Genomic DNA, 23,605 nt, shown 5'->3' with positions numbered 1-23,605 from the left:
TTTGAGCGGCATCTTTTTCTAGGTGTCAAGGTCCCAGACTTTCTCTGCCAATTTGCACATTTTGCAAGATATGGTCCCTCCTTGCTTGTTTATGTACCACATTATTGTATTGTTGTCTGTGAACATTGGTAGGGTACCTGTTTTCCAGAGATGTGAAAAGACATGAAGAACTTGAAGAGGGTCCTCATTTCCTTCATGTTGTTGTGTTCTTGTAGTAGCATTGGCTGCCTGTCCAGCCCCCCCCCCCCCCATGTCTCATCTGAGGCATCTGTGCACATTTTCTGCACTGAGGCTGAAAGAATGACGGGAAACACCTTATTTATTTATTTATTTTTTTTAAACAAGAAACATCTTTATTAAATTATATATGACATAGGCCATGTTACATTTATATAAATGACAATAAATCACAGAGACACAATCTCAGTTGCAAACATTATACAATCCAAACAATGCTGACAACTGTAGCCGCAAACATTGTACATCACTTTTAACATATCTAGTTATTGTTAGCCATCCATTACATAGCTCATTCAAATCCTGCCTTCTTTTAAACCTTGTTCCTCCTCTGCATATATTGATCCCACAGTTCCCATTGTTCCTATGTAAATTTGCTCCTACTCTTTTATAAAGATCCCAGTTCCAGTTGTCTTAACTCTGTTACTATCTTCACTACTTCTAGTAAAGTTGGTTTAGACTATGAATTCCATTTTCTAGTAATCACTTTTTTGGCAACTATCATAATTAGACTCAGCAAGGCCTTAGTATATCTAGGCAATTCCGAGTTTGTATCATAGTAGTTCAAAAAAATAATTTCCTTAATCACTCCAACTTGCTCATCCAACATCTCAGACAGAGCAGTCTGCATCATTACACTCCCAGAAAATATCTTCCCAGTTACCTTTTTCTGCCCCAACATTTGCTATCTACCGGAGGAAAAATTCTTTGAAGTCTGCTTGGGGTATAAAAATGCCCATGTAAGCACTTCCAGGCAAAGATCTAAAATCTTCTAGATTTTGTTGCATATTTGTGATATACATATTATACCCAGATTGTTTCCAAGCGCCCCATGTTGAGTTTCATCTGATCCTTCTGCCATAAGGTGTTCTCATCTGAGACAGAATAAAGGGGGAAATACTGTGTCCAGTGTGAGTATTTTGACCAAACTGTTTTCAAGGACCTCTGGATTTTCCTCGTATTCAATCTAAGAGAAACATTGGGATACTAGCTGCCATGAACCCCAGAGTTTTTAGGATCTCCATTGCTGAACATTGAAAGAGGCAAGGTTATGGTAGTAGTATGTAAGGCTCTACACCTTCTCTTGAGGTAAAGTAAGCCTGCATTCCTTTTGTGTCTAGCCTACAGGCCAGAAAAACTAGGTCCTAAGATGACTGCAGGGAGGATTTTTTGTAGCTGATCAGGAACTCTAACTGAGAGAGGAGGAGGAGGGCGGACTGGAGATGCTGTTGTGTGTGTGTGGACTTGGTACCTTTCCTAACCTTTTTTTTCCTTATCCAGTTTATCTTTGCATAAATTAACCAGCTGCCCTTTGCAATCTTATCAGAAAACAAATGGTATCTTTCTCAAAAAATATAACCCACATTCCCCCATACTTATGCTGTCATATTTCGTTCTCCTTATGTGTTTACGTCTGCTTGCTCCTCTACTTCATTCCTAATTTGCTGCACACCCCTTTCTATTCCATTACATCGCTAAACTAAGTGGATACATGGGTTGGGCCACTTATGGTTATAGTACTATACAGCAGCCTGTACTAAATATTTTTATGCAATGTTACCTATGCCCTTCTACTGCTCTGCATGAATTAGCTTTATACATAGCAGCACAGATACTTATGCTGCTTACCTTACTGACCTTAGTTGCATGATATGCAGAACTCGTGCCCCCTACCATATTGTTGCAGTGATGTACATTTCAATTTTATTCTACTCAACAAGCCACCTGGGAGCTTCTGCCAATGTGGCATTACTCAATTTTAATTTACAGACAAACGCATAAATACATAGTGCTGTTGGGCACGTTATCTTTAAGGATCTCTCTGCTATGTCATGCCAACATTGCTTTATGGTAACAGTACTACGCAACTGATGCAATTCTGGATTGTGGAACTACAGTGCAAGTTTGCAAAGATTTGACAAAGCAGTTCTAAAACAGTATAAAAGAAGATAAAAGTTTCTGTACACCAAGACCTCCTGGGTCTATATTACAAGCACGAAAAGTCAGGTCAGAGAACGGCTTTTAGATCGCAAATGCTGTTCATCTAACTCGCTCTTGTGGGGGGCTGTGCCCCTGTGTCCCCCCCCCCTGCTAATTATATATACCAACTCTGAGATTGCACTTCAGTGAGGAAAGGACAAATTTTCTGATCTTCCCTGTACCACAATCTCACTATAACAGTTTGCTAAATGGCATTTTCGATGTGAAATGGCATTCACTGAACTGACTCTTCGAACATGTAATATAGACCCAAACTCCCATGAGATTAATTTACTGCTGGCCTACACAAGAAATGTCAAGTTATCCTAAATATGCTTCGGACTCAAAAAATGTTTATGCTGCAAACTGCAGTCACAAAAGTAGATTCTCAAGGAGCAATTTATCATAAATCTGAAGGATAAGATCCTTGGCTAGATAGGTGGGGCTATGAACAGCATTACATCTGGCAATGCTTTCTTGATATAAATAAATCAAACTCCAGTTTAGCAAGATCGATGACTATGCCACAAACCCATACTATCTGGGCCCGTGACCTTTATGTTCTTGTCAGATTCAGGGCAACAATCCTATCTTTGGCTGACACACTAACTAAAAATGAAATGTTTGCTCAAGCACGTCTGGCATGTTTCAAAGTACATAAAACCACAGGTACTTCATTTATGCTCCGAGTGCTTGGATTGGAATTTAAGATGGGAGATGCTTACTGATGCTCAAATGCAGGAACTAGGAAGAGCTGATTTTTTTCATTTTGATTTACTGCACTATTTTCAACTGAAGTATACTTCTGATGAGCATTCTATGTGAAAGTGGACAAACACAGACTTGTCTGTTCTTACAGCCTGTTGTCAGTGTTCAGTTTACTTAGAACGAAAACCTGTTACTTAACTATTTCTTTACCTAAGCCATAATCCAGGCCATAGAGGGAAAAAAAAACACTATAAACCAAATGACATCAGTTATGTATAAAATTGCAGATATTTTAACATTCTGAACAAATGTGCACACTAGCAGTCACAGGTAAGTTTAGTTAGAAAATATTAAGGCACAACTATATGGCTCTGTAACTCCAGAAAACGTAGAAACAATACTGATATGCTGCCTAGAAATTCAGTCAGGTGTTCTGCTTAGTTTTGCATTTTGAGTTGTGTGTGGACTGACAGGTAGAAACAGCATAAGCAGACCATGTTACTGACTAAGGACGTTTACTCTGGCACAAGATGCTAATGTCAACGTCCTCAGGGCTTTGAAAAAAATATCTTTTCAGAGAAAGCAGGCCAAGCATCACACCCTTCCATGAGTTTCTCCTGCCATCAAGGTGAAGATGCTAAAATGTGACCATTTATAGAAAAAATACTAAAGCTCTTTAATGCCAATGACACATACTCAAAATCAAACCAAAGATATAACTAAAAAAAGGAAACAGTAAGTCGAGGGACAACTCATTGAAAGGCAGCTACTTGAGCTCCTCGTGCCAAGTGCCTCACTAATTGAGTTGTCTCAAGAAGAAATTAAAGAGTACTACTAAAAACAGAGGTAGTATCCGAGTCGCAAGCTCATTTTCCACAGAGACTTGGCTTCTTTGAGAACTAATCTTTTATGCCTAAAGTGGTATCACAGTTTACTTTAAGCAAAACTATCCATTCCCCATTTTATTTTCTGATCCTAAAAATGAGCGAGAAAAGATATTCCTTACCTTGGATCTCTACTGACAACTCGGGTACTTCCTTGACAGAACTAAATTTTTCAGATGTGCATATCAATTGTCCATTTCTTGTGAAGGTAAGAAGAGACAACCTGTGTCAAAGCAGACTACTTCCAAATGATTGAGGTTACCTTCTGTTATACTCACCACAACAAAACCATTCCAGGCAGGGTAAAGGCAATTCTACCAGGACCTTGGCTTCATCTATGGCTTTTTTGCAAAGTGTCCTCTGTACATACTTTTATAAAGCACTATAAGGTTGATTCCCTCTCTAGATCTAGAATGGGCTTTGCTAGGATCATTCTCAAGGGGCTCTTCGATTCTTCTCCTTCCACCTCCCAAATGTTGTAAGCTAGGGTAACCTGTATATAGCTAAGGCTACTGCAGCGGTGATAAACAAGATGAACATAATACAGCTGTGTAAGTAAACTTACCATAAGAGTACATGTTTGAATAATCACTGCTGCATTAGCTGGCTTCCTCTCATCCTTTACTCCTTGTTTTTGGTGTTTTGTTACATCAGGGTGTGGTTATTTTTTTCTTCCTAGCATTGTCCTTTCAGGGCTCAGCCTCCCTCTGCTGTTGGCAGGAAAGCTCTGAAGGGCTTGGCACCCAAACTTGATTTTTGTCAACTCTGCTTGAGCTGCTAGACCGTTTAATCATGTGGAAGTTGCCCTGAAGATTTGGAAACTGTCCGGCTGTTATATCCTTGGCAATCTATAACCCAAATAGCTAAAGTTACTGCGGCAGTGGTCAATATGAAGAAAATTACTCATAAATATAGTAAGTTAGTTAGGGATGCCCTTTTTTCTTCATTATAGTACAGTCACAGTGGGGAGCACTGTCCATCCACATGAGGAGTTCAGGAAGCTTCCCCTGCAAAAACACTTTATTCTTATGATTTGGTGGCTGTCAACTTGAAAGATCAACAGTCAATGTGATGGTTTCCTAACAAGCTTGCTTTCCAAAAAGTTTGACAAATATCAGGTGTTTTGACAAGTGGGACTCGGTGAGCTTGACCTCAAGGAATTGGATATCACAGTCAATCTAAAACTGACTTTGCACTCCTACAATTCAGCAATATCAGCGGTCCCACACTTTAAATTTCAGGTGTGTAACTTGAGGTATATTGCTTCTCCACCAAACTAAAATCCTGCTCACTTACTGTAGAAAATATCACTCTTTTTTTCTGAAAATTGAAGCCACCAATCTCACTAGACCAGTCAACACTCAATAATAAAAAACATGTAGAGAAGGGTAAATTGAATCTGGAAGGAAGCAATCAATTTCTCTTCAAAAAGGAGCATCAAACAACCCAACAACCCAATCTTCAGAGGGTCTCCTCCTCAGTTATGCACTCTGTTCACTCTTAACTTGGGTAATAAGCTGTTTAACTTAACTTCAGATTTACATACTTGATCGCAACCACCGTACAAGAAATATAGGTGTGTGTGTGTGTGTGTGTGTGTATGTATATATATATATATATATATATATATATATATATATATATATATATATATATATATATATATATATATATATATATAGCATAATGTGATGAAGCCTTCACTACAATCCAAGTGACCACAGTTTGATTAGGGCTTAGGTGCTTGAGAGTACAGACAGGAAGGGTAGCTTTGCCTATCCCAAGGGTGAGAGAGTATGAGGAATGACCATCTTGTGAAGCCCTGTCTAAGGCTAGAGTTCAGAGAGGAGTCGTCAGGATGGAGGGGGTAGAAGAACAGAGCCTAGAGTCGTACGCATGCTCAAGCTAATCTCAACTGCCCAACCAGTCTGACAATGATGTTGATATGCAGGGTAGGGGCTTAGGGCTATCAGGAGGAAAAAAAATGTGCAAGCCTCTATATGACAGCTCCTCACTTGGACTCATTCTGTTCTAGGACATTGGTGCCTCTGACCCCTAGTACCTGCACATGGGGCTAAGAACTCCCATGTGTATGGGGTCTCCCATTAGGGAGATCCTCCTTGCAAGGGTTCACACTTGAGGTGGGGCAGGGGATGCCATGGTACAGAGAACCAAGAGCAGCAACAATAGGGGAGGGAGAAATACAGCACACCTGTAGTCCTCAACAAGGCCAAAAAAGGGGGTAGTCTGTAGAAGATAAAACAGTATAAAAGAAGATACTGTAGTAATAAAATGACAAATACAAAAAGATGAACATGTAAATTAAAAACCTTGAATAAAGAACATAATTACCTAATGTGTGAACCAGTCAGTACAGAGCAAAAACAAAATGAAAGCAAAAAGTAAAATAAATAGGGTTTTAAAGTGCTTAAACCACATGATGCAGAGAACTCTTTCTGCCAACCAGGCAGTTAAGTTTCAGAGGATGAGACCCTGATTAGCAACACCTGAAGACTCAAAGCTCTCTGCGGCATTTGGTAGCAGCTCCTAGGAGGCCAACAGGCCAAGTACAAGGATCCTGCTGGATAATGTCACATCCGGAGATCCTGCAGATGACAGATACTCATGTCATGTGCAGGACTAGACATAATATAAGAAGGAACTTACAGATTTCAATCTGTGGTTTGGGATTTATGAATTTTCACTTGGCAGACAATACATTGCTGCTGTTTGAGAGCCAGACATTAAAGGCTAAAGCCTTAACTGTTTTTCCTATTGGTTCTTTCAGTTTCTCTTCACAGTTTAACTGTGTTAGATTTCTGAGAGCCAGTAGTGATTTTTCTGTGGCAGAAAATATACTGCTGTTGCTTCTGCAACGTGCACACTATTGTCTAAAGTCTTAGATGTTTTTCTATTGATTTTTTTGTGGTTATTCTTCATTAGTTTAAATGCATTATCCACAGCTCCACAAAGCACTGTGCAGCACTATATTTCAACAGATGCGGGCACTTTCAGTGTTAATCTCTCCCCTACAAATCTCACTTATTGAAAAACCACAAACATATCACCTTAAACTGTGCTTAAAAGTCAATTGGAGTGGATTGTTACAACATGCTACTTTGGTAATTCGTTCAAATTTTACTATTAGATTATTTTAAGTAATTACAGTAATAACAGCAGTTTAACAAATACAGTCCACTTCATTGATGCATTTTATATTAAATACTATAAACCAGGCGCTATTTGTCCAAAGTTTACTTTTTAATAATTTTAAGATATTATAAAAAACAGTTTTAGTGCTAAATACGATTTAGTTAATTACCTATTTTTCTATTAAATACTATAAACCAGGAACTATTTTAGAACCCATTTTTCTCTTGTACCTTGTACTAAAATGGAGGGCCAACACGCTAGCTAATCTTACATTACTTGCTGGTCTCATAGTAACTGATGTACTCAGGCAGTGTAAAACAATTTGCCTGATACCCACAGACAATGAATCATTGCGTAGCTCAGCACAGGGAACTAAGCTATTTGTGAGAGCTACAAGTACTTAACTAAACTGGAGGTCACCTTCTCACAATTAAACACAACCTGTGAGCACCACAAACAACCACACATTTTACACAAACTCACTCTACATTATCTTATGCAAAGACCGTCAAAAAGTCCTTGGCCAAGACTCCCAAGGCCCATTAAGGCAGCCAGCATAAACTAAGTACTATAACACATATAGGTACAACCATAGCTATATATTATCCTAAATCCCATGCATCAACACACTCTGCAGACACAAACAAAAATGAACTAGTGAATGGTAACAATAGCAACGTGACAGTAAATTATCTCGAAGAATCCACAATAGCTGATGTTTCAAGGGCCCTCACAGAGCTTTGACAGTAATGATTATGACATGGTGGTTGCCGTGTTAGACTAAACAACTTGGTATGCAATCCTTGACGGACATAAAGAGAAATATGTCAGAGCTCTCTATGCATGTCATAAATGCAGGAAATACCTTTGTACTGAGTGGAATCCTTCCTCCAATAAGAATGACGCCAAAGTACAAAGAAAAGATGATTGATTTTAACAAATGGCTAAATAGCTGATGTCATTCTGAGGGGGATCCATTATGTGCCATGCCAGTATGGGCTGAGATGCTCGAACAAAATCGAAAGTGCTTTCCAGGGAAGGATTGTACCTCTATTGATGCCCCTACAGTGCCCTTTTTTAGGCAAGGTCAAGAGAATGGACCTACCAACCTAATTAATAAAATAAATCAAGTACAAGACCATATCGAGGTGACTCTGCTCAATGTTAGGAGTCTAAATAACAAGCTACTTGACCTTGAAATTGTCCTGCGTTTGGATCACATTTATTTGTGTTGTTACTGAAACTTGGTTTAAATGCTCCGACACCACTCCCTCTGTTTGTAGATTTTGTGCATACCACGCCTTTAGAACAAATGTGGAAACTGGGGTAATGTACCCCTATTTGTTAGCGATCACATTACCTAGAAACACCTACAAACAAACAAATCATACTAACTAGCATCAATTATCAAGCTATACCTTCCTACAGGACCCCCCCCTCCCCCCTTGAAAACCAAATTAGAATCCTACATATTCTGAATAAACTTCCTATAAACAGAAACCTCATCATCCTGGGAGAATAACTGCCCAGAGATTAACTGGATAACCTTTACCTCAAACATAAGATATGCCAAAAACGTCTTGGACTTCATAAACAAGAAATCCATGGACAAACAGTCAGAGAACCCACTAAAATACTCCTAACCTGATCCTTACAAATATGGCATCCACATGTACTACTTCCAGTGCATTTCTTTCACAGGTTAAGTTCGATCACAAATTGACAACCTTTACTGTCAAAATCTCAAAAACTCAAAAAAACATTGCTGAATTAGAGGACTTCAAATGTCCAAATCTAAAATGCCATGAGAAAGCCTCCAAATTTTACCCATTATGTTGTTGTAGCAACTGGTTATGCACACAAATTCTATTCTCACTTGGATAAATGTATTAACTTAGCTGCCCCAACAACATCAAAACAAAATGAGAAATTTAACAGCTAACCAACATGGAGGTCTACAAACAAATTTCACATTTAACTACATATGATTTATAAGTACACATGATTTAAAATTAACCAGAGTCTGGCAGTTGGCTTAGAGGATTAAAGAGCTGTTAATAAACTGCCTGCTATGGCCCAGCAGTACAAACTTCAATTCCAACAGCCTGCATTGTGTAACTGTGTGCATTTGAGCTAGTCACTTAACTAGACACCGCTTCCGGTCTAGTCTGAAAAAGGTCCATGGAAATCAGTGCTCTATCCCAGAAAAGAAATGCAACTAAAATGAAATAAATACATGGTTAAAAAAATAAGGATAACATCAAAAAGTTATCCAAGAAATTGAAAATGCCATAAGGAAAACAATGGTATCGCGTAAAGTCAGATTAGCATTGGAAGCTAAAGTTAACTACAAATCCTTGTTTGGTTACATTAAGAAGATAAAGAGTAAAATTCAACATTGCTTCAAGACCATTCAAAATGGAAATACCTAGATTCAGTGGATACTAGCAAACAAATTCAATGCAAACATCACCCCAGAGACAACCACATGAATCCTACACATCCTTGAATGTCGCTGATCCCAATAATCACCAAAGAAAATTTACTATAAATACTTTCTAAAATACATACATCCACCATGGGGCCTGACAATATACCCAGATGCCTAATAAATATCACTAAATAAACACTGGCAGAACCATTCCTTAATCTAATCAACCTGAGCTTAGTACCCGGCTTTGTTCCCCAGTTTGGCACACAGCTGAGATGAAGCCACTTTACAAGTATGGCCCCACCACTGACTCTGGAAATTACATACCCATTATTCCGATCAATCTCATATACAAAGCCATGAAACATACCATGATGGACCGGCTTAACACTATTATCAGAAATCTTATCACACTAAACTCCCATCGGTTTGGCTTTTTCAACAGTAGATCCTCTCTGAAGAATCTGGTAAACTTCAATGGACAGTTGGCACACTGTCAATAAAATGTACCTCAACCTTTCCAAGGCATTTGGCACTATACTTCATGTCAACATAGCAAACTAAACACAATCCAAATTGACTCCTATGTAATTAAATGGATTGAAAAATTGGTTGAAGGACAGAACCCACACCGTGACGGCGTCAGGTGCTTCTTCAGAAAGCATGAGGGTGACCAGTGGAGTTTCCCAGGGATATTTCATAGGATCTCTGCTACTTGGCATCTACTTCTCTAATCTCTAAATCACTAATGAGGATCTGTGGTTAACCAAGTTTGCAATGTATGTAAACTACTCTTCTACGTATTAGTAGAGAATCCTACTACTCTTCTACGTATTAGTAGAGAATCCTACTTGCTGTAACATTCAAATAAAAACTAACACCCTAGGAAAGCAAAAATCACTGTAGACATTAAAAAATAAATAATCTACATATCTGATCAATAAGAAAGACATACACCAGATGTTAATTCCTGCTCTGCTTCATTCAGTATTCAACAACATGAATAACCCCATTCATGACTATAAAAAAAAAAAAAAAAAACAAGGGGCTCAATAAACATCTTTGTTCACATCCACTACTATCTTCACATGCCTTCTTCTCCAGCCATTTACTGTAGGACTTATCCAGGAAGCAGCATAAATACCATGAAATAAGAGAATTTTCTGGTGATTTCATAAGCACTTAAGCTCCATAAACATTATTTATCTCTTCAGAAGTTGAACTATTGTCTATCTATTTAGTATAAACCACAAGGAAGCATTTTTTTCTCAAAAAAACACTTTTCTTTGTAAAAGGCATAACTCATATCATCCTCACCAGGCAAAGTTGTTCTATGTTCATGTATTGCCTAGGTAAGTTTGTACAAGGTGGTTTCAGTATTGCCTTCCTGTTAGCAATTGACAATGTTGGGATTTCACAATGGGTATATGAGAAGAAATCAGTAGAATCATATAAAACCACTAAATAAGCATCAACTGTTGATTATAATATTGTGTGTCTCAGTCACCTGATATCCATCCAGTGTTAAGACTTCCCACAGTATCTGATCATCATACTTAATTCTCTTTAACTTATACAGATTTATCATTGGAGCCGAAGTCCCAAGTACAACTAATGGGCTTTCTAGGTGGTCTAAGATGCAGGACCCCTTTAAGGAATAACCACTTCAGATCTGGAAATAAGTGTGGGAGTGAGAAGTAAGCAAGTGGATATAACTCACATGTAGGCTTTGATGGAAGAGTTGGCCATGCCTATATATAAAGAGTTCACACAGATATTTCAGAATGGGAAGTACCCTCTGACTGGTTGGGGTCCATTCCTTTGGTACTAACATGAGAATAATTTCCACTTGGCTATGTAAGATTTTCAAGTGGTGGGCCTCCTGGCTTCTTGCAGAACATTAATATCATCAGAAAAATGGTGCCAATAATGAATCCGAACATCATCCACAGAGATAGGTTTGAGGCTGACTTACAGGGGTGAAGCAGTAAACCTTTCTATTGTGTGATGAGATCAACTTGGTATGGCAGTTTGCAGTACTTCCCCCTGTAAATAAAAAAAAAAAAAGAGGGAACTAATGTTGTGTTGGGCAAAAGGTAATTGCCAACAACAGTTTTGTGTTTTTTTTTCTTTTTAGGACTTTATAAACAACTCTTGAAATAAGGGGTAGTGGAGGGAAGGCACAGGGGAAATTCCGTGTCCACTGAAAAGTGAAATAATCTATCCTCCAAGATGAGGGTGAGTCCCTGGTGCAAAACAGAGGAAGCTGTTGGTCTTTGATAGAAATGATCTATTGGAGGGGTTTCCTGATGGCGACCGATGCCCTGAAAAACATATCAATTTAGGGTTCATTTGTGAAGGTCCTCCAATGACCTACTTAAAGAGTCTGCCAATATATCGTTCTTTAATGGGATATATGTGGTTTTGAGCGGCATCTTTTTCTAGGTGTCAAGGTCCCAGACTTTCTGTGCCAATTTGCACATTTGGCAAGATATGGTCCCTCCTTGCTTGTTTATGTACCACATTATTGTATTATTGTCTGTGAACATTGGTAGGGCACCTGTTTTCCAGAGATGTGAAAAGACATGAAGAACTTGAAGAGGGTCCTCATTTCCTTCATGTTGTTGTGTTCTTGTAGTAGCATTGGCTGCCTGTCCAGCCCCCCCATGTCTCATCTGAGGCATCTGTGCACATTTTCTGCACTGAGGCTGAAAGAATGACAGGAAATGCCTTATTTATTTATTTATTTTAAACAAGAAACATCTTTATTAAATTATATATGACATAGGCCATGTTACATTTATATAAATGACAATAAATCACAGAGACACAATCTCAGTTGCAAACATTATACAATCCAAACCATGCTGACAACTGTAGCCGCAAACATTATACATCACTTTTAACATATCTAGTTATTGTTAGCCATCCATTACATAGCTCATTCAAATCCTGCCTTCTTTTAAACCTTGTTCCTCCTCTGCATATATTGATCCCACAGTTCCCATTGTTCCTATGTAAATTTGCTCCTACTCTTTTCTAAAGATCCCAGTTCCAGTTGTCTTAACTCTGTTACTATCTTCACTACTTCTAGTAAAGTTGGTTTAGACTATGAATTCCATTTTCTAGTAATCACTTTTTTGGCAACTATCATAATTAGACTCAGCAAGGCCTTAGTATATCTAGGCAATTCCGAGTTTGTATCATAGTAGTTCAAAAAAATAATTTCTTAATCACTCCAACTTGCTCATCCAACATCTCAGACAGAGTAGTCTGCATCATTACACTCCCAGAAAATATCTTCCCAGTTACCTCTTTCTGCCCCAACATTTGCTATCTACCGGAGGAAAAATTCTTTGAAGTCTGCTTGGGGTATAAAAATGCCCATGTAAGCACTTCCAGGCAAAGATCTGAAATCTTCTAGATTTTGTTGCATATTTGGGATATACATATTATACCCAGATTGTTTCCAAACGCCCCATGTTGAGTTTCATCTGATCCTCTGCCATAAGGTGTTCTCATCTGAGACAGAGTAAATGGGGAAATACTGTGTCCAGACAGTGTGAGTATTCTGACCAAACTGTTTTCAAGGACCTCTGGATTTTCCTCGTATTCAATCTGACTAAGAGAAACATTGGGATACTAGCTGCCATGAACCCCAGAGTTTTTAGGATCTCCATTGCTGAACATTGACTGAAAGAGGCAAGGTTATGGTAGTAGTATGTAAGGCTCTACACCTTCTCTTGAGGTAAGTAAGCCTGCATTCCTTTTGTGTCTAGCCTACAGGCCAGAAAAACTAGGTCCTAAGATGACTGCAGGGAGGATTTTTTGTAGCTGATCAGGAACTCTAACTGAGAGAGGAGGAGGGCGGACTGGAGATGCTGTTGGGAGTATTTGTGGTGCAGTATCTTGGATTAACAGGTCATCTAAGCAGTGAAAAAAATCTGAATTCCCCGAGTTTGGCATAAAGCGAACACTGGTACCAGACAAGTTCTGAAAACTCTTGAGGATGTGGAAAGCCCAAAAGACAAAGCAGTAAACTGATAGTGAGATGAGACAGTACAAAACCTAAGGAATCCCCTGAGAGGGGGGTTTGAATTGGTATGTGGAGGTAAACATTGTTTAGATCTAGGGATAACTAGAAAAGTCTAGGGCAGAATGAAAGGAAGCAGAGTCTGCAGTGAAAACATTTTGACAATTTGCACTTTTAACAATGTGTTTAGTAAAAAGAGACTCGGTATGGATCTCCCACTGTCCTTTCCTTTACACTAGGAAAAGTCTGGGATAAAACCCCTTCTCACAAATTCTTCTGGTACCAGCTCTATTGTGCCTTGTGCCCATAGTGCCTCTAAAATGGGTGGGAGCAAATGAATCCGATTGTGTGGAGGTAGGGTGTGCCATTTATAGGGGGAATCTGTATTTAAGTCAAGGCATGACCATTTTTTATGACAGATAACTGCAGTAATTTTTTCCCAGGTGGAGAAAGATTGGGTCAGCCTATTTGAGAGGGACAGGATAGGACTAGTAGGTGAGGAGGAAAGGAGGTTAAAGATGGTCACAGAAATTTATCCTTAAATGGTGAAATTGCAAATAATGTAAAAAGTAAATGCATAATGTGAACATGTATATACAACTGTAAGTACAAAGTACGAAATTAAACAAAATACTGGATTATTTTCAGTGTTACAAGAAAAAGACAAGTAGCTCAAAAGCACCCCCCCCCCAAAAAAAACAATCCATGATTAATTAATTATCCTACTCAACTACACAAAAAAAGACCAAAACTGAGAATTAGAGAAAAATAAACCAACCAACAAAATAGACTAAACTTTACCAGAAGTAATAGCTTCTAAAGCAGACAGTAAGTATATTCAACGGGAAACTAACCTCCCTCTCACTGGTATCCACAAAGCTTATTATGAGAGGGCACCCTAAGTAACAGCTGACACCAGCTAACATTCTTCTGAGAGAATTCTTCCAAGCTCTCAAATGCTGGGCACTCTGCTTACACAAAGTTAACTGTTTGTTTTGGCTGCCCATCTGTCTTAGTGGACTTGGCTTCTGATGTCAGTTAGGATGCACACCATACAATAAATACAAAAATCATTTGAGTTTTACACCAGTGGATAACACAGTAGTTAGGTTGGGTGGTACGAGTAGTAATGCTTAAAACATGTAACATCCAAATACAAGATGCGAGTAGGTTACATGTTCATAGACAGTCTGACCAAGTCCTTCTTTCTGACTGTATTCGGTTCATGAGAATGCAGCAGCAGATGAGAATAAGAAGTTATGTACCTACCATAACGTTTCATGCTAGTTGTCTTCTTCACACCTTCTTTCTTGCTGGTCGGGTTCGGAGCCGATCCTCGGCTCCTACTCGGCCATCTACTAAAGCTCAAGAGCTATTTACTGGCTCGAGGCCTCCCCTTATCCCACAATGCTTGGCACTAGATACCCAGATCTCGTTTGGCAGAGCTAACACCATAGAAAAAAATTTTAAGAACACCTGTCCAAACTACAAGGTTTACCTACAGTACTAAAACAGAGGACGACGTAGCCCAGATAAGACTCAGCCAGAGGAAGAAGGCCTAAAAAGGGACTCTTTTCGGTCTGTCCAGGCTAGGGGGATGGAGGATGGGACGCAAGAAAGAAGGTGAGAAGAAGACAACTAACATGGAACGTTATGGTAGGTACATAACTTCTTAATGTTAAGTTGTCTATCTCGCCTTCATTCCTGCCGGTTGGGACAGCGTCCCTAGCACCTTAGTCCTGGGTGGCTTATCGGAACAGACTCTTTAGCAGAGTGGAACCAAAATCAGCTCTACTCAAAGAGGCCATATCCAACTTATAATGTGAAATGCAGGTATGAGGAGTGGCCCATATGGCTGCAGCACAAATAGATTCCATTGGTAGTCTAGCTTAAAAAGCTACCGAAGTAGCTAACGCTCTGGTGGAATGACCTTTAGGTTTAGTAGGGAGTTCTTTATGTCTCAGCTGAAAAATCAAAGTAATAATAGAGGACAACCACCTGGATAAGGTCACTTTAGAAACTGGAAGGCCCTGTTTGCCCTCAGCATAGGACAGGAAGAGTTGGTCTGATTTTCTTGTTTGCTTAGTCCTATCCAAATAAAAACATAATTGCCTATGAACGTCCAATTGGTGTAACTTTTGTTCAGCTTTGTTCGAATAGTTAGAAAAAAAGACAGGTAGATCAATAGCCTGATTCAGGTTTGTTTCAGAAGGTATCTTGGGCAGAAAAGGAGGATTAGTCCTGAGTGAAACTCTATCCTTGTGAAACACAAGGTAAGGAGGACAAATACAGCAGGCTTGAAGTTCCGAAACTCTCCTAGCTGAGGTGATGGCTACTAAAAAGAGAGTCTTCCAGGAGAGTAATTTTAAGGAACAGGAAGCCGCAGGTTCAAAAGGAGGGAGAATCAAGGAAGCTATTATCAAGTTTAAATCCCACGGAGGCAGGGGATCTCTGACCGGGGGCCTAAGCAAAATAGTCCCTTTAAGAAAGGCCTTGCAAAGTTTGTGGGACATGATGCTGGTTTCTGACAGGCCAGCGTGGAAATTTGCGATAGCAGCTAATAGAACGTGATGGACAGGGGCTGTAAAGGGGTCTATATTCCTAGCCTCTGCCCAGAAAGAGAAACGTTTCCACTTACTAGCATAAGTCTTCCTGGTGGTAGATTTGTGCAAAAAAAGGATGATTTCACGCACCGGCTGAGAAATATGTGGAAGCCTGGCTAAGGTTGGAAGTGGAGCAACCAAGCTGTGAGGTTGAGAAACTGAAGGGATTGGTGCAGCCCGCCCGACTGATGGACCAAGAGGTCTGGCACTGGGTCCAGATTCCAAGACTGCTCCAGCAGATGACGATGCAGGAATGGGAACCAAATTTGTCGAGGCCAGTAAGGGGCAATGAGGATCATCCCGGATCCCAATGCGGTCGCCTTCTGAATTAGTTTGGGAATTAGGGGAAAAGGGGGAAATGCATACAGAAGACCCCGGGGCCAATCGTGAACTAGAGCGTCTCTGGGGGAGTGGCCGGGGAGGGGGAAGAGAGTGAAGAAATCGGCGTACTTGCTGTTGAGAGGAGTTGCGAAAAGGTCGCAGCAAGGTTGACCCCATCTGTGGAAAATTTTGTCCGCTACTGACTGATTGAGAGACCACTCGTGAGGCATGAAAATAGCTCTGCTTAGCCTGTCCGCTATGATGTTGGACTTCCCGGGGATGTGCGTTGCTATCAGAAACCATTGAGAGGAGATCGCCCACTGCCAAAGTCTGAGTGCTTCTCGACATAAGGGATAGGACTTGGTTCCGCCCTGCTTGTTGATGTACCACACTACAGACATATTGTCTGTGTGAATTGCAATAGTCCCGGTGGGTAGAGAGTCCAGAAGAGCTTGCAATGCTAAAAGCACCGCTCTCATCTCCAAGACGTTTATGTGCAGGTGGTACTCTAGAGGTTGCTAAGTGCCCTGGACAGTCCTGCCCTGAAAATGCCCCCCCCCCCCCAATCAGGGAGGCATCCGTGGTCACCGTGGCAACAGGAGGAGGAAGAGCAAATGGTCTGCTCTGGAGTACTAGAGGGGAGACCATCCACCAAGCCAGGTGGTCTTTGCATGATTGAGTGATTATTATGTTGTGAGACATCGGAAGTTGTTGAAAAGACCATTGGGTAAAGAGCATCCACTGAAGAATCCACATGTGAAAACAAGCCAGGGGAACTAGTATGATTGCTGTTGCCATGAGACCCCAAGTTTTTAGTACAAATCTGGCCTGAATCCTCTTGCACTGTAGTAAGACCTGCACATGTTGGCGAATGTCTGACACTCTGTCTAGAGGAAGTTTTGCAGACAGCTCTTTTGTATTTAATCTTGCGTCTATAAAGGTTATAGACTGACAAGGCGACAATGCAAACTTTTCGAAATTTATTGAGATACCCAGCTCGGAGCAAGTTTGGATGGTATAATCCCTGGCTCACAGTAGCTGATGCTTGGTGGAAGCAGTAAGGAGCCAGTCGTCTAGATATGGAAACACCTGGAATCCTCGCCGTCTCAGGTGAGCCATAACCACTGCCATGCATTTGGTGAACACCCTGGGGGCTGTGGTGAGACCAAAGGGCAGGGCTCTGAACTGACAGTGACTGGCTCCCAGCTGGAAGTGGAGAAACCTTCTGGAGCGCCTGTCCATTTTGATATGGTAGTATGCATCCTGAAGGTCTATGGAGCACATTCAATTGTCCTGACCCAAAAAGGGTAGAATGGACTGAAGCGTGACCATCCGGAACTTCGTTCTTTGAACAGATTTGTTTAACCTGCTGAGATCCAAAATGGGTCTCCAGTCCCCTGTCTTTTTTTGGTAACAAAAAGAACTTGGAGTAAATTCCGGATCCTTGCTGGTCTGCTGGGACTGGTTGGATGGCCCTTTTTTCTAGCAGTTTTGAAATTTCTGGTACTGCTTGTTTCCTTAGACCAGGTGGAACATCTGGAAGGGACTTGGTTGTTTGTACAGGGGTGTGGACAAAGGGGATTTTGTAACCCTCGGATATGATGGACCGTACCCATTTGTCTTGTGCGAGGAGTTGCCAGGCTTCTGGGTACAGTGACAATCTTCTCCCGACTGCCTCCGAAGGTGGACAGTCGGGCAGCTCCTCAGGGGTGCTGAAAGGGTTTGTCAGAGAAAGATTCTCTGCTAACCTGATTTTGCGGACCCCCTCTGCCCCTCGGGCGGTGTCTATTATTGTTCCCTCCCCTGCCCCTGGAGGGAAACTCGCCACGTGTGTCAGGCACGACTCCTTGGGGTTTCCGAAACCACATTTTCCCACTCTCCTGACCCTTAGGGTATAGTCTAGAGGGAGTAGAAAAACAGACTCCCACGGCAGAGAGAGTCTTGCCTTCCTGCTCACACCTGGTAAGGGTATCCTTCACCTGTGGTCCAAACAGAGCCAAATCATCGAAGGGGGTATTGGTGAAGGACGCCTTAAAGGGGTCAGCAAAGTTACATAGCCGCATCCAGGCATGTCTTCTTAAAGCCACGCCTGTACCTGTGGCCCTACTCACCCCATCGGCTGCATAAGAAATGAGCCGCATGGAGGAGTTGACGATAGAGTTAAGGGTCGCCAGCTGGGAGTTAATCTTATCCCTGAGCCCCCGCAGCTGATGGATCCTGAAGGGTATCACCCAGTTCCTTGAGAAGATCCCTTTGATGGCGGGTGAAATGGCACAGATAATTCAGCGACCGCATGGAAAAGGTTGCTGAGGAAAACATCCACTTCCCGTACCTGTCCATTGTCCTAGACTCTTTATTAGGAAGATGGACAGGCACCGAAGGGTCAGCCAACTCCTTCTTAGTGGCTGCTGCCACCACCATGGCATCAACGAGGACATCTTTTGTCAAAAATGTGTTTGTTGGGTGGGGCTGTAATGAACTTAGTTGGCCTGCGGGGAGTTGGTTCCACTGTGTCCAGGGCTGACCACGCCCTTCGAGCCACTACTTCCATGAGTGGGTCGAAGGGTGGAGACACCCAGGAGGTGGAAGGGTGAGAACCAAACGCGTCCAGGTATACCGACTCGTCCTCGGAAGGGTTAAGAGCAATCCAGTTCCCCCTCTGCTTAAGGATTTCTAGGATGTCTGAAAAAGAGACATTCTCAGAGGAGGATCTTGGGGACCCTTCCGAATCCTCCACGTCGGTATCAGACGTAACTGACTTGGGGGAGTTGACATGTTTCCTCTTACATTTTCTCTTCCGAGGGGGCTCCTCTGAATGATCAGGGGAGACCTCGGAAGAGGAAGATACGCTCAATGGGGCAACCTGGAGCGTCTGTTCTTCACGCTTGGGGTCAGGAGGGTGGACAGAGACCGATGCAGGCACCATGGCAGGAGGAGCCAAAGGGGCCGATCGAGGAGCCAACTCAGGAGTCAGCATGCTCCTCAAGACCTCGAAGGCGCCCCTATCAGGCAGAGCAGAGGGTCCCCGCTCTGAAGAGACGTGAACCCCTCCCGGCACCGAGAGGGACAGCTCCGAGTCCGATGTCAGGGCCGACCTCACCTGCGCCGAAGCCCCAAGAGGGAGAACAGGGTCGGACAAGGGTCGGAGCCGACGAAGGAGCCGAAAGATGTGGTATTGGCTCCGACGTTTCCAAGATTTGAGCCCCAACCAGCTCCGGTTCCGAACACAAAAGGGGAGTCGGAGGAGGAACTGCTGAAGACACCGGGACAGCCACAGTCTGTTGAGAAGGGCTGGTTAACATTTTGGCCAGGGCCTGCGATTTAAGGAGTCTACTGACCACCCTTTCCAAGTCATGATCGGATAACCTGGAGGACCGAGAGGAGTGGGACCTATGGCTTTGTTCCGATTGAAGCAACGGTGACCTCGGAGCCGAACGAACCGATTCCAGGGAAGGAGACTTAGAACGTTTTCGGCCCAAGGACGGTTCCGACACTAAAGTCGGAGCCGATTGAGGTCTAGGGATGTCATCTCCAGCCGGAGCCGAAGAGGAGGCAGATGCTTCACCCAGCGACGGCTCCGAACTGGGAGCCGACGGCTTGGCGGTCTTTGAGGATTTCCCCGACTGAGGCTTCGCCGGGGATCCCTCTGGCTTAAGTAAGCGTCTCAAAATAAGTTTGTTCCTACGCTCCTGGAGGACTCTCAGGCTGAAGGCATGACAGACCACGCAGGAGTCCTGCAGGTGTAGGGAACACAAGAAATAAACACAAGAAGTGTGACCGTCTGTCAGAGACATCTTCTGACAGCAAGAGTCACACTTCTTGAAGCCTGAAACTTTAGTATCCTTGGACATACTGGCCCGGGGATACTAAAGAGAGAAAAATTAAACTAGTGCTTAAACAAGGCACACAGAAACACTCACACACCCGCACTAGTTAAGCTAACAATAATAACCACAAAAAACTATCACACACACTTAATAACAACTACCCTTAACAAAAATATACAATTACTACAAGACTAAACACTACTCCTATAGGTACAACAAGGGTAGGGTTAGCCACTAATAGAGAGAAACAAAGGGGGGGTTAACGGTAGAAACTCTCTAACAGAAAAAGAGTTTCCTTAGTGGGACAAACTAGGGGATACACAGTCTAACTACACTACAAGGGAAAGACAATCTATAACTAAGAAAAATACAAGGTAAATATTAGCTAGTAATACAAAAAAAGGATTAATACGACCTGAGCCAGTAAAAGTGCAACCTCGTAGCTGAAACGGCAAATGAGATCTGGGTATCTAGCGCCAAGCATTGTGGGATAAGGGGAGGCCTCGAGCCAGTAAATAGCTCTCGAGCTTTAGTAGATGGCCGAGTCAGAGCCGAGGATCGGCTCCGAACCCGACCAGCAAGAATGAAGGCGAGATAGACAATTTAACATTAATGTTTAAGCAAAACCGGTTGGACATAACTTCCATGTACTAAATCACTGAATTTAAGGTCACAGTTGGGGAGTTAGGTTATGGTTAGAATTGAGGTTTGGTAAGTATTGTAGGGATGTGTAGGGGTTGCCTCCCACAAAAAATGCAAAAAATAAAGATGCATACAGCATTTTATGCATTTTTAATGAATTTGTATTTAAACAAAAGAACTTCCAGTATTTTTTATTTTTGATTGTTTTATCAATAATTTTCTCTTTGAAGAGTCTGTTTTCAAAAAGTATCTTAGATCAATATGTGAGAAATTACAACAGATTGTAGATATGACTACAAGTATGCAAGCTTAGCAGAAAGCTAAGAACAAAGCTCTGGATGCCCAAAACTCACAAAGTGAGTTACTGACACTTAAAAGTTTTTGCTATAAAAACTCAAATTTTTAATTTTATTTCAAAAAAAGGAGCATGTGTGCTTCTAGCTATTGAGCTAGGAGTAATTTTGTGCTAGCATTCTTATACAACAAACACGTACATAGTCCTAAGAAGTGGTACTTGTACACTGTTTATTGGCATATCCAAAATTAAGTCATATGGAGCATGCTCCTTTACAGTATTATGAAATAGCATTATCGAGGCAAATCTTCAATTCATTTAGTCCTTGACAACCCCCTTCCCCCAAAAATGTGAAACATAAGTATCATATCTTTCAACTGCCCCTGATTTTCGGAAGCCTCCCTTACTTTGTGCTCAATATTTTGCTCTATCCCTCCTAATTCCTGCTAAAACTGGCAATACTGGGAGAAAATGTGGATTACACTTAACTAATGAGTTAAGTACTTCTTTTACTTCAAAAAAAAAAAAAAAAAATTTTAATTCACATCTCAGGTTAATGGAATAAACATTTTAAAAAGTACTCCTGATTATTAATGAATTTGTTTTTGATTCTAGAGGTAAGGGGTTGCTTTTAATAAGCATGGTTAAAAGCACTACATGCAATAAAAAGGATGCAGCTAGCAGAAGCTCCATTAAGATCTACAGAGCATTTCTCCAAAATTGGCCATATAGTGACATCACAAAACAGTTCTGCTAGGGCTCTTAAGCAGTATAACTGGAAAGAAGCACAAAATAATTTCTCAGTAGTTTTTCAGGAACAACTTGTGTAAAATGATTGCCAGAATTTAGTGTCACACATGGTGAAGCTTCTTATAGTTTTACTTGTTGGGGAGGGTTGATACCCACATGACATGCAGTCAAGACTAAAAAGCATCTGTTTTATATGTATTCCCACACTGGAATAAGGCTGAACTAAAAAAATACTAACAAAAAAAAGTTTAAGGCTTTAAGCTGCAAGAATAAATTACATTAGGTTACGCAATGAGCACAGAAAGCAAAATAGTGAGACTAGGGTACTTTTCTATAGAGTTGAAGCTGTAATACAACCCGAAACCTGTGAGCTGTTTATGCAGCACTAAGACAGCTAATCTGCAGAAAATTCATGTAAACAGTGAAGCTAAACCTGCTTGTGTAGCATTAAAACTTAAGTTTAATAAACTTGGCAAGAAACCGTAACTGCAAAACCAACGTAGTAAATCATTAAACAAATAATGCCATCTGCTTTTTGATGAAATTGTTTACAGAAGTAAACAAAATGCTTCACCCACAAAGATCTATTCAAGGTTTGTTTTCTGAAATTCTACCACTTTAGCTTTTCAGACAACCAATAAAGGATGTATTCCATCAGCTTCACAAATGCCAAACAATAATGTGAACCAAACACTAGCAACACAACATTTTAGTCCTTTTAAGGAGATGCTGGCTTTTGGCACCAGCGATGTGAGTATCCTGCTTTACTGCTGTGTCATGCAACTAACATAATTATCGGACAATCCTGCTGAACCTGGGTGGGTTTATTTATTATTCCAAACATCTACTTTGTGCTAAAAGCTATAGATAGTGCTGTCATCACACAAGTGGTATACCATTCTCCTTATAGTATGAATGGTCACAGAGCAATCACTCAATACGCTGCCTTTGAAACTGCCTACTGTAAGTGTTATAAGCACATTCATCCATCTCAGGATACATGTCCCTTCAAATAATTAATCTCAAAGCTTTGCTCTGGCACTGTAATAATCTGTAACATACCCCAAATACAGAGACATTTTTTACTCTCATATTTAATGCAGTAACCTACCAAAAGTGATAAGCTTAATGAAAAAAATATACAAAAAAGTAGAATAGAAATGTTTAACTTACAATCTTGCATAGAAGTCACAAAACTCTTTATAGACCTTTATATCACTGTGCCTGCGTTGCAGTTTTGACACAGGTTTCTCTGCTTCTTGTCCTTCCATAATGGGGGTACCATTAACACTGACATGGTACACTACTTCTTCCTCTGGAATCATATTTGGATTTGCTGTCACCTGCACTTGCATAGCTGTTTTTTCTACTTTTACGTTTTACACCAAGTCTCTGTACAGTGTTTTCCCAGCACCTTCCTTCTGTCCCACAGCAAAACAGTGAGTGTGCTTCCAGAGTCCTGGATCAGTTACCAAGCATTACTGGCAGTTCTGCTTGCAGCTTCAAATTAAGAGCTCAGCCACAGGAAAGGGCTGGCTGCCTTGCATTTGATTTATAGTTAGAGCAAACTGAAGAATTCACACAGCGGTACAGCTGTTAAACTCTTGGCATTCATAAACAGACACAAGACTTAGTTCAGCTAACATAAGCGCAACAGTAGTGCACTCAAACTATTTAGCTCTACAATCTATATTTAAAATACTATTTTTTTTTTACAGTAAGCATGTGTTTGACATGTCCA

The 23,605-nt window shown here is 41.1% G+C and overlaps 1 protein-coding gene across 6 annotated transcripts in view; it reads right to left on the bottom strand.

The window, feature by feature from the left end:
* The window catches only part of LOC122801553 (LIM and senescent cell antigen-like-containing domain protein 1), a 1,529,428-nt gene that overhangs the window by 852,713 nt on the left and 653,110 nt on the right, over positions 1-23,605 (bottom strand). Inside the window, exon 1 of one of the 6 annotated variants that reach the window (XM_044070985.1) lies at positions 23,038-23,349. The exons of 4 other annotated variants lie outside the window; for them this stretch is intronic. In XM_044070985.1, coding sequence (XP_043926920.1) covers positions 23,038-23,219 — 182 coding nt within the window. In that variant the 5' untranslated portion in view covers positions 23,220-23,349. Of the gene's footprint in view, positions 1-23,037; positions 23,350-23,605 lie in introns of those variants that run through there. One more of the 6 variants, XM_044070986.1, reaches the window with a different exon arrangement.

This window comes from Protopterus annectens, chromosome 5.part0, assembly GCF_019279795.1.
Source record: "Protopterus annectens isolate FY-2018-M chromosome 5.part0, PAN1.0, whole genome shotgun sequence".
Lineage (NCBI taxonomy): Eukaryota > Metazoa > Chordata > Ceratodontiformes > Protopteridae > Protopterus > Protopterus annectens.
This window is presented reverse-complemented; position numbering and strand designations above follow the sequence as displayed.